The sequence below is a fragment of the Drosophila serrata genome, unplaced genomic scaffold, assembly GCF_035046125.1.
Source record: "Drosophila serrata isolate PLE 108 unplaced genomic scaffold, ASM3504612v1 contig_217, whole genome shotgun sequence".
In the NCBI taxonomy this organism is placed as follows: Eukaryota; Metazoa; Arthropoda; class Insecta; order Diptera; family Drosophilidae; genus Drosophila; species Drosophila serrata.
In genome coordinates, this window is record NW_028257115.1 from 2,964,480 (window position 1) to 2,977,209 (window position 12,730).

A 12,730-nucleotide genomic window follows, 5' to 3' on the forward strand; every position below is an offset into this window, starting at 1 on the left:
CAATAAATAAAATATATTTAATAGTTTCTGCAAAGATTACATACATATACAAAAAAATCTGTTTAATATTTAAGTAATCCTTTTATGAACAGAAGTAAAGAATACATGGAGATGGCATTTAATTATATATTTATCCCCAAGATGCGAAAAACAAGGATACAGGAAAAAGGAGCGGCGGAAATGAAGGAATGAGAAATGGCGCCGCATTAATGAAGAAGCTCGCCCCGATGACATTAAATGCCAATTAATGGCACTGCCCGCGGGGACAGCGTGGCGTCAGCTGGTCCCAGTCACACATTGCGTATGATTAACATTTCATTTGCATAAAGTGCCGCTCAATTATTGAGTGCCTGTGATTTACGCGCACAGCAAAAAGAGCCATGAGCCGTGAGCCATGAGCTATTAGCTCATAAACCCAGCAAGCAGCAGCCGCAGATGCCCGCTGCCAAGATTAAGACTTTCCACAATCGCTAAGATTTTTCCAAAATATAATTGAAACAATTGGACTGAATGCCTTGGGGACATTGCTTTGACACGATTAATTTAATTGGGTTCAAAGTGGCTACAAATAAGTGAGCGCATATTGAATTAACCAATGTACTGATTATGTACTAAAACCGATTCCTTCCGAAGGCAAATCGATTACCCGCCCAGAAATGATTCATTCGAAATTCGGACCTCTGCATGGTGGCCGCACTCATTGTAATGACCAATTTCGGTTCTTGGCTTTCACGGTTGACCTGTTGAGGTCCAAGTCCAGGCCAGGAATCACTGGCTGCTAATGAAAGCCGAGTCGAAACGAAAGGAATTGAACTGAACAGAACCTGATTCTCGGCTTTCGGAGCTTATTTGCCAGGCCGGGAATGGGGCCAAAACAAAGGCAGTTCGCCGCACTCATCAGCCACGTTTCATCGGCAACGAGTTGTTTGCCATCTGCCCAGGGCCACATCCTTCTCCTACCCACCCAAAATTCTACCCATTCCGGCCTATTTGGTGGGGCTTCCAGACGTTGGCCGTCATCGGTACATTTAGCAGATGGCAGACGGCACACTAATATTACCATTGCCTTTGCCACTGCCACTGCCACTGCCACTGCACTATTGTCGGATGGAAGGCAGGACACCAGAAGGCGGGTAACAAGGAGGCAGGACTCAGGAGGCGGTAGAAAAATGTTCGAACAGAAGTAGACGCAGCCGAAGGAGCACTCAACGTATTCCTTACACATCCTTGAGCACATTAAAATGCGAAATTGCGTTGCCTTCGATGAGGATGCTGCTGCTTATGCACAGAAAGAAATGTAGATTTAAAGTGAAGTAAGTTAAGTTATAAAAATACTTATAAAAAGAAAAATAAGCTAACTTCGCAAAACCGTAGAGTGTTTACCATTTCAGCAAGCGATTGTGAAATCGAATGGAAAATCTATCATAACTATTGTAAAAATGCATTTATTTTTATTCGGAAAGATGTTCTATGTTAGTTTTGATCAGGGTAATGAATCTGCATACTAAATTTAACATTTTATAAATTTAATTTTTTTTGTCAATTTTTGAAAATTCTAATGATGTAACCCCTTATAAAATTTGAAAATAATTGAAAAAAATAGATTTTTACCTGACATATCTAGATCGATTCAGCTGCTGATTCTGATCAATAATATATATGATTTATAGGGTCGGAAATGATTCCTTTCAATGTAAAATTCAATTTTAATATTAAAAAGGACCAAAAATAGTTATTTAATTTTCCCTAATCTTTTAATGAGTTTTCTTGCAGTGTCCTCCTATTTACTGGTTGTGAGGCTTCTGCTCTTCAGCATAATGAACAAAATGGGAAGCATTAAATTGCAAATTTATTGAACGCACACTGACACAAAGAGAACCACGAAGAGGCATAAGCAAAACTGTGAGGAGGACAAACAAAAAGGCTCCGAAAATACAGGATAATTGAGGGAAATAGTCAACGCACATGGTGCTACGTTTATGGATGCCTCATTTGGCTTCTTGATTTGCCCAGCATTGAGAGAGAGGCACACACACAGGGGGGCTTCATAATGCAATTACCGCAGTAGCCGCAAAATCAATTTACAAACTAAAAATATTTACACACGATACATACACGATGGACAGATTGATACATTGGAAGAGTGCGGAGGGGTAACTATGTGAAAGTGTCGAGTGTGTGGAAATCTGGAAAAGCTTGGGCTTACCATTGGCATCCTTCGCCTCGAGGCCATCAGCCTCGATTACCACCGCAGAGAGTACGATTATCTTTGGTTTATCCTCGGCGGAGGCGTGCAGCAGGCGATAATGACGATCCGGATTGACACCGAAGGCGCGCTGTGCGTGCAGATACATTTCGTCCTTGTAATGCGCAAACTGTGTTGTTGTTGCCAACAGTACGTATACGTAATACGTTTTACCCATACGCCATGTTGTACGTGGAGCGTTGCCATGGGGAGAGTAAATATTTTGAAAAATTTAATTTAATTATATTGTCATTTATTTGTATAAATATTTTGGCAGTCAACAAAATCATAATATCATTTAATGGAAAATTTGCATATTTTTCCTTGGCACCAAATTTCGTTTATTGGCCTTCGTCGCCCTCCCACATCTTCAAACAAAATCCTGTGTTTTTTTTCGCCTTTTCCTCTCATCTCTATTGATTTATCTTCCTTGAATTTATTAGCCTGCCGACGCTTGATTTGATCACGCTTCGAGTAGCGCTTTTATCGCATTCCCGACTACTTGGATATTATTATAATTTGATTGCTTTTGCTGCAGCCAAAAAAATTATGAATGAACTTTGTGAAATTAAGTTGAACTGGCAATATTTTTGGAAATATAATTTGATCAAGCTTATTTTAATCTTTGAAATCGATAATTGCCTGCAGGAATGAATAAAAAGATGACAGGAAAAGGCTAATAAAAATTAATTTCAACTTAAGGAAATGCTTTGAAATGTATTTAGCAGCTGAACGTACTTGTAATCCATCTCTCTCGGCTTATGTTTATACTCATTAAGCGGGCGTTGCGGGCTCCCCATTAGCGCGCTTTTAGTTCACCTCGATATAATTCAGTTTAATTGAAAGTAATCTGAGCCTCACTTGAAGGCAACTCAGCTCAGTTTGTTTTTCGTTTTAATGACTACTTCTTGGCCGGATTATAACTAAGGACTCTTCAAGGCGGGAGCATCTGTTTCTGCAACTGCCTTCCTTGCATTCGCGTTATTATTTTTATTTTAGTTTTATTTTTTTGCTTTCATTAATTTCCATTAGGGTGGACTTAACCCTCCGAGCAAATCGCATTTATTTATAATTATTTACAATTAAATGCAAAAATGGCCAGAGAGCCAGAGCCGAGTCTCCCGCAGAGACCAGGCGAGGCAATAACTTTGCGGACTTGGCCAACTCACTCTGGTCCTATGGTCCTTCTGCTTCTGTTTCCCATTTCTCAATCCGCTTTGCGGGGACCCGCGAGATTTGACCGGTTTCAACTCAATCACAGCAGGAGAGGAGCAATGTTATTTTCCTAGCACTAGTTGAAACTTTTATTATGCCGGCGTAACCTTGCCTCAGCATCCTCCTCCTTCCCCCAAGGAGCCTTCCTTCTCTCGCAAGACTTGGTCCGAGTTTCATTAGTTGTGCACTGGGCGTCTAACAATTTTCTTACAGCTAAATTAAAAACGATAATTGAAAAATGAACTCGTGTTAAGCTGGCTTCAGCCATCGCAGAAATATTGCAAAAATATTGGAAAATTCCTTTTGAAATGGCAATCAGCAGCTGGGGGGAGAACACTTTTAATTGAATTTCTGCCCTCAACATCAAGTTGAGAGCTCGGAAATGAAATGAGGTTGGCCCCAGCCTTGGGTACAGTTTTGCTGCCTGTCCCAAAATCTCCGCTCCTTTGAATCCCTGAGTATGTTTTCTTGCCTTTGGGCAATCCAGGGCATTAATCATTCAAATTACAAAACGTCTCAAAGCCTAATGCCTCCGATTAAGCCTTTCAATCATGTGGTGGTGTCGTCTCTGGCACGAGTATCTGAGTATCTGGTTTTCTGGTAACCCCTAAATCGCCTTAATTTGTATAATTTGCAACTATTTGCATAAGTTTCCTCATCCCCAAGAAAAGAGGGTCCCAAAATCATAATTTTCCGTCCCTTTAATATTGATTTACCTGGCCGCCGGGCGCTGGGGCGCCCACCGTATTGGCAATGGTATGCAGCACCTCAGCATACAGCTTCTCCTTCTCATCCTGGCGGTCAATGGACTCCTCCTGGGGCGCTGGCGGATCACGTTCGTTCTCGGGATTAGCCTCGGCACGTGCTTCGGCGGCACGCGTGGCCGACATGCGACGGTTCTCCCGCTTCCAGCCGAGCGATGTAAAGTTCTCAAAATACGAGCCATCCGTTTCCTGAACCCTGCGAATCGAAAAATGCAAAAATGGGGACATCAAGGCGGTGAATGTGTACGGCAAACGAGTTTCAGTGTGCGAGAGGGTTTACTCTTTATGGACTTGCTCGATTCTATATCAAAGAATATTCAAATTGACTGCTGCTGCCGCTGTCAGTTCGGTGTCTGACTTTAATTGGCACTGTCAATATGCCGTTGCCAACATACAAATGTGACATTGTCCTACCTATTTCAACATTTTGATAAGGGTCGACCCTTGGCCTGTTGCCCGTTGCCCGTTGCCAACGCTACGATATGGGACCCACTCGGCGTATGCTTGATGCCCAGAAAGCTAAAGCCTACCCTGAGCTGCTAATTGTATACAAATATTCAGCATTTTGGTGCAGAGAGAGAAATGTCTTGAAATTTGAATTTAGGTTTTCAGTTTTGCTTGATTATTTACACAACATGGTTTAATTATTTATTTACCCCTATCTAAACCTCTTCTCTCAGTGCACATTTGTTTGAAACTTTCTGTGAGTGTATGGGTTTCCTAACTAGGGCTAGTCAGGATAGTATATGCGCTGCCTAATCATTTGATTTGCATGCTTCTCACACACTCACACTCACTCTGACTTGGCCAAGCATCTGTGGCGAACAACCAAAAAAAAAAAAGAGAAAAAAAGTTGGGCACAAAGTTTGCCCACTCAGCAGCGGAAACGGCTAAGCGGCTTAACTTTGTCGCCGTCGTTGATGATTTTTTACGTTTACGTTTACGGCGAAAAATAAACTGGAGCCTTGCCCGGCCCCCAAAGTAGGCAACACTTTCTGTCGACACTCTTGCGCTGAAATGTAGGCAACACTTTCCGTGGACACCTCTCCGTGTTGATGTGCGACCGGTTGTTTTTGTGTATATGTGTGTGGGAGGCGTGCGAAAATGGTCAACGTAATTGCCGTAAATGATGGGGCAGAATGGGCGTGGCCAACTTGGGGACACTAACTGCATTGTTTGAAGCTCCAAACTTGCTCGGGGAGAAATTTAATTTTAAACTTTTTCACCCAGATGTTTGTGTTGCTTTTTATTTTTCGTCTGCTTTGTGATTTCATCGCTTCCAGAGACACTCAATTTTCGGTTTCAATTGTTAAGATTTTTCACAATTTCTCCTGTCTTGGTTTTTTTTTTTTTGTATTTTCCTGTGGCTCTGCCAAAAGTTTTTCCCGAACTTTTGTTTTTTGGTATTTATTTTGTCGCAAATATTTATTTTGTATTTAACTTCAAGGTAAACAATTTTCGTGCGTGAAAAGTTTTTATTTTCATTCGAACTTTATGGCATAAAATTATGATTGGTTTTTATTTTTCATGCGAATCAGCGTAAACTTTAACTTATCGTGAGATATAGTCACCACCTTATTGTCTCCATTCGGGAATATTAGTATTTAATAAACTGTATATTTATATTAAACTGGTTACAAATTATAAATGCGGCTTTAATAAATTATAATTATTTTCCCCCAGGATGCCATGCGTTATCGTATGCTAAAATTTAATGGCTGCGGTGACAAACCAATTTTGTGGCAATTAGGAGTTAATGCATACAATATGAAATTTCGTACATCAATTACACTTTTGATAAGCTAAATCATTTTCAGTTTGACTATCAACTGGTAAATAACTTTTGTTACCTATTGGGAACTGCCGCTTTCCCCATTGCTGATCAATGAACAGTCAATCCAAGAGTTGACAGAATAGGTAAAATAAATAATAATAAAATATATATTTTGTCAAAAAGAAAATGAGAACGACCCACGAGAGATTAATGTACCACACATCTTAAAACTTAATATTTCGGGCGTAATTACATTAAAATGAATTAAATTTAATTCCTGAGAGGCAAACAAACGGGCTGCACAAGACGGCGAATCTATACTTTATGTATCTACATGTTCCTACCGATATCATTAACGGTCCCAAGGTCTTTAAAATAATGCAAAATGTTGTTCAATGCTCAGGTGTTCAAACATAAAAGTCACATTTTTATTTTGACAGAAAAATGCAAGATTATTTGTGTAACCAATCTCCTCTGGCGTAACTAAATTAATTAAATTAAATTCAAAAGAATCATGAAAGGCCGAGACTGAACATATACTCCAATCGTGAAGAAATAATTACCAAAAAAATAGGTCAAATATAATCACGTGAAATGAAATAAGAAAAAATATAAAAAAAACGATTAGAAAGAAGTCATGATTCCATGACTTCGGGGCAAAGACTGTCTGTATGGCTCTGAGCCGTTGGCTTTTATATGATTTAATTAGAAATAAATGTCAAGGGCTACTACGATTTTCTTCGAAAATCATTCTATCAAATTTTGTCACATTTTTTCAAACACAATTCGCTTTTCTCAGTGTGTGACCTGGGTATTTCCGAAAAACTTTTCGACACTCAAAGGTTCTGCCCGCATCCAAAGTTGCCATGGGTGCGAAACTTTCTTTGGAAATTTCAGCGCCGAACTAACTGAAAGAACTTTTGTAATTACATAATTATGAAGGTCGAGCGGTAAAGTTTCAGAAAACAAATCGAGAGCACAACTGAAATTGAAGTACATTAATTAATTGGTAAATAATTTATTTTAGATATCCCCCATGTCGTGACTTTAAGTCCGCACTTGGTTTATTTACATCGTCGGTGCCAGGAAGCCGTGAAATCCCTGGAGAAGCTCATTACGCCCCCGTGCCCTAATTTATGCATTTCACATTCGAATACCTTCCTCCGTATTAGCATTTCCATCTGCGGGTTAATTACCGCGAACAAACAAAGATGAGTTATGCCCCCGATTCCCCGTCAGACAAGTCCTAAATTTGCCAAATCCATTCGCACATCATCAGCTATGCATTAAGGAACTTACCCGGAATTGGAGCGCGGGTCCACTTCGGGCCAGCTCAGCCGGCGCTTGCAAAAGGCCAGCGGCGGACGGGGTGGCGGATCCGGCTGATGGAGCGGCGAGTTGCGCTGCCGGAAGGATCCAGTACGCGGCGGAGCGAGGCATTCCAGAGCCCTGGATTGGCGACGCGACTGGGGTGTGCCGCCACCACCGCCAGAGGCGGATGTGGAAGAGCTCCCGGATCCGGGGTTGCCGCCCGCACCTGCAATTTTCGGGTAACCTGTGGTGGACACCAAAAAAGGGGTAAGTAAGAAATCGGTTTAAAAAGGGTCAAGGCTTAATTAAAAGAACAAATTCTATAAAACTGTATTAATGATTCTTATAAATATAATATTACAATTTTAAGAATTATTTAGATGAAATAAATATACTATTTTTGTATACAAAATTAAACTATACCTTTTGATAATCCTAACATAATATATTAAATATCAAACTCCATGGACTGTCAAGTGAGTTTTTCACGAATGAAAGGAGTTTTCCCATGGTCAATGGAGTCCATTTTTGGTATCCAAAGAAACAAATGCATTTTCCTCTCCTAGGAAAATTTAAAATTCACAAAAGTTGGTTCTTGAAAGGTATATATATAGCCCCAGAGCCGTATGCCCCATTATTTCCCATAACATGCAAATTTCTGTGGAGAACAGGTGGGGGTGGCAGGTGATGGTTTTCAACGAAAGCCAGGTGGCAAATGAGCCCAGTCAAAGTCAATGTGGTGCCGACGCCTTGTGCCATGTGGTGCAGTGGCCCATGCTCAAGGTAACCGCATCCCGCAGCCTTGACATGCATCTGTGTGGCTCCTGCGGCTCCTCCTGCCACGGGCCCAGCTCCTAGACCGAGTCCCGGACTATAGCTTCAGTGGCAGACTCTGGCACAGAAGCCCCACACGGAGTGCATGCGGTTCGGTGCTTTTTTGGAATGGAAATAGCTAACCATTACTGCGGCTTCGAAAAGAAAGCTTCTTCGGCCACCGAGCAGCCGCTGGAAGCCAGAAAAAAATACATGTACACAAACGAGTATGCACGAAAATTTCTGTTTAAAATGTGTGCTTACAAAGCGGAAAGTCAAAGTTGGACTGCACTGGACCCTACCGTGTACATGGGTAAAAACGCTTACACATTGATGGCTTTCCGGAAAAGCTTCCCCCACCGCGCTGGCCAAGAAAACCGCTCGTTCGTGGCTCTTGCAACAAGATAAGCCAATTTCAATTTTGATTCAAATGCTGCAGACGTCGGTGAATCAAAGTCCCAGCCAAATGCCAAGTCAATGTCGTTGGCAAAAGGCGATGGCGAGAGCGATGGCGATGGCAGAAAGCTAGAATGCTGAAAAGTTTAGCTCACACAAGATCCCGGCGGTTTGTGGCCAGGACACGCAGCTCCTGCTACTTCTGCTGCTGCGTCTTGACATTTAAATGTGTTTGCATTTGCCAACTAGGACAGAAACAACAACCTCGAACATCGTTTAGCTCGGCAAACAAGTTTTGCATAGCCAAGCGGAGCCAAAGCGGAAACGAAGCCGCACAAGAAGTCACATATGCATGCTGATTGCTTTCGCTTCGTTGGCACTGATTGCACTGTAAGAAAATCTAGTTAAATTTTTCAGTTCCTGAATAATTATAAAAAGTTCCCTAAATAATTCGGCATATATTAAAGTAAATTAAAATAAAGTTTTCATTTTGCCTTATTTTAAGTATCCGCATGCTTATATCTTGTTTAAATAATAATTCTTCAATTTTAAAGCTATTAAGTAAAATAAATTGGTTTATATAAATCTATTTTTAGCTAAAAATTTTAAAAATATATTATTTTCCAGTGTTCCCCCCTATAATAACCCAACAAACCCCAACCCAGACGCGACACTTCGTCGCTGCTGATGTGGTTTCTTCTGCACATTTGTTGATCCATATGCGAGAGGCGTTGCTCAACACAATATATAATATATATTCGGCGATTGGGAAACTTTGGGCGCATTTGGTGGCTGGCAAAACATGTAATGTAATTTTCATATTGAGACCCGATGACGATAACGTCTGGCGGATTCAATAAACTTTTCCATGTTTACCATTGCTGTGGCACGCATACGCAAACAAATTCTTTTTTGGCCAAGTTATGGCACTGCCGATAGAGAGTGAAAGTTGAACTTAACTTAAAGGTGATTCTTACTTTTTTTATGCACTTATACCCTTGTTTATCCATTGTGGCCCCTAGTGAGTACTGGGCTAAAAACCACATAGGAAAACTCCATTAGCAACTTAATTAGAGCCAAGGCTATTTAGGGATTCATGCCAACCAGGTTCGTTGCCAAAGAACGTGACCTTTGGCAAAGCGTTTAACAAGCCAATGCTTTTTACATAGTAAAAAATATAATCTTATACAAAATAAAATATAAAATTAAACATAATAAATATTCAAGGATCTATATACTTAATATGCTACCGTGAATTCACTTGCGTTGCTAGTTAAACTCCTTTTTTGATTGGAAACCTTAAGGCAAGGAAACTTAAGTTTAAAATCCTGTTTTATAATTCATTAATATTAATTAATGAATGATAAATTATTATTTCAAACAAAAACAGTATACTTGGTATGGATTTTATTGGAATTTTTTAATACGAAAAATTTTGTGACAAATCAAAATTTAAATAACTCATAACTCAGCCAAAAATGCATGAAATTCAATTCGGAAAGCTGTTCTGTGCTAGTTTTTACTAGGTTAACAAATAAAAAACAATATAATTGGTATGGATTTTATTGGTATTTTTTAATACAAAAAATTTTGCGACAAATCAAATTTTAAAAAACACATAACTCAGCCAAAAATGCATGAAAATTAATTCGGAAAAAAAATAGTTCTGCAATGCAAAATATTATATTCAAATGCAATAATGATAAATAGAACAATAGAATAGATTCGGAAAAGGCAACAAATTTCTAAACGACACAAGAGTATTGATATTTGGATTTGGAAAGACTGTTCCCATATTTTTTTTGTACCCAAAACAGGGATTCTCATTTCAGCCAGAAGCTTAAAACACATCGAAGGAGTCATTTCCGACCCTATAAACCATATATATTCTTGATCAGCACAAAAAACTGCGTCGATCTAGATTACTCCGGACAAAACAAATTTTTTTTTAAATTTGGCCAAAAATTGAAAAAATGATAAGGGGTTACATCATTAAAATTTGCAAAAATTGGCCAAAAATGGAGAATTTTAACATTTTCAACTAAGTATGCAGATTTGTTAACCTAGTAAAAACTAGCACAGAACAGCTTTCCGAATTGAATTTCATGCATTTTTGGCTGAGTTATGAGTTTTTTTAAATTTGATTTGTCGCAAAATTTTTCATATTAAAAAATACCAATAAAATCCATACCAATTATATTGTTTTTGTTTGAATTTATCTACAAAATAGTTCTGCAATACAAAATATTATATTTAAATGCAAAAATGATGAATAGAACAATATAATAGATTCGAAAAAGGCAACAAATTTCTAAACGACACAAGAGTATTGATATTTGGACTTTGGAAAGACTGTTCCCATATTTTTTTTGTACCCAAAACAGGGATTCTCATTTCAGTCAGAAGCTTAAAACACATCGAAGGAGTCATTTCCAACCATATAAACCATATATATTCTTGATCAGCACAAAAAACTGCGTCGAACTAGATTACTCCGGACAAAACACATTTTTTTTTTAACTTGGCCAAAAATTGAAAAAATGATAAGGGGTTGTTACATCATTAAAATTTGCAAAAATTGGCCAAAAATTGAGAATTTTAACATTTTAAACTAAGTATGCAGATTTGTTAACCTAGTAAAAACTAGCACAGAAAAGCTTTCCGAATTAATTTTCATGCATTTTTGGCTGAGTTATGAGTTTTTTAAAATTTGATTTGCCGCAAAATTTTTCGTATTAAAAAACACCAATAAAATCCATACCAATTATATTGTTTTTGTTTGAATTTATCTACAAAATAGTTCTGCAATACAAAATATTATATTTAAATGCAATAATGATGAATAGAACAATAGAATAGATTCGGAAAAGGCAACAAATTTCTAAACGACACAAGAGTATTGATATTTGGACTTTGGAAAGACTGTTCCCATATTTTTTTTGTACCCAAAACAGGGATTCTCATTTCAGTCAGAAGCTTAAAACACATCGAAGGAGTCATTTCCGACCCTATAAACCATATATATTCTTGATCAGCACAAAAAACTGCGTCGATCTAGCTTACTCCGGACAAAACAAATTTTTTTTTAAATTTGGCCAAAAATTGAAAAAATGATAAGGGGTTACATCATTAAAATTTGCAAAAATTGGCCAAAAATTGAGAATTTTAACATTTTAAACTAAGTATGCAGATTTGTTAACCTAGTTAAAACTAGCACAGAAAAGCTTTCCGAATTGAATTTCATGCATTTTTGGCTGAGTTATGAGTTTTTTAAAATTTGATTTGCCGCAAAATTTTTCGTATTAAAAAACACCAATAAAATCCATACCAATTATATTGTTTTTGTTTGAATTTATCTACAAAATAGTTCTGCAATACAAAATATTATATTTAAATGCAATAATGATGAATAGAACAATAGAATAGATTCGGAAAAGGCAACTAATTTCTAAACGACACAAGAGTATTTATATTTGGACTTTGGAAAGACTGTTCCCATATTTTTTTTGTACCCAAAAAATTGATTCTCATTTCAGTCAGAAGCTTAAAACACATCGAAGGAGTCATTTCCGACCCTATAAACCATATATATTCTTGATCAGCACAAAAAACTGCGTCGATCTAGATTACTCCGGGCAAAACAAATTTTTTTTTAAATTTGGCCAAAAATTGAAAAAATGATAAGGGGTTACATCATTAAAATTTGCAAAAATTGGCCACAAATTGAGAATTTTAACATTTTCAACTAAGTATGCAGATTTGTTAACCTAGTAAAAACTAGCACAGAAAAGCTTTCCGAATTGAATTTCATGCATTTTTGGCTGAGTTATGAGTTTTTTAAAATTTGATTTGCCGCAAAATTTTTCGTATTAAAAAACACCAATAAAATCCATACCAATTATATTGTTTTTGTTTGAATTTATCTACAAAATAGTTCAGCAATACAAAATATTATATTCAAATGCAATAATGATAAATAGAACAATAGAATAGATTCGGAAAAGGCAACAAATTTCTAAACGACACAAGAGTATTGATATTTGGACTTTGGAAAGACTGTTCCCATATTTTTTTTGTACCCAAAAAATTGATTCTCATTTCAGTCAGAAGCTTAAAACACATCGAAGGAGTCATTTCCGACCCTATAAACCATATATATTCTTGATCAGCACAAAAAACTGCGTCGATCTAGATTACTCCGGGCAAAACAAA

At 37.9% G+C, this 12,730-nt stretch overlaps 1 protein-coding gene across 2 annotated transcripts in view; it reads right to left on the reverse strand.

Moving 5' to 3' along the window:
• The window catches only part of unc-13-4A (BAI1 associated protein 3), a 74,017-nt gene that overhangs the window by 9,210 nt on the left and 52,077 nt on the right, over window positions 1-12,730 (reverse strand). For both annotated transcript variants that reach the window (XM_086829751.1, XM_086829750.1), the window contains 3 exons: window positions 7,298-7,553; window positions 4,177-4,420; window positions 2,207-2,375 (listed from right to left, as the gene is read on the reverse strand). In XM_086829751.1, coding sequence (XP_086685877.1) covers window positions 2,207-2,375; window positions 4,177-4,420; window positions 7,298-7,553 — 669 coding nt within the window. The remainder of the gene's footprint in view (window positions 1-2,206; window positions 2,376-4,176; window positions 4,421-7,297; window positions 7,554-12,730) is intronic.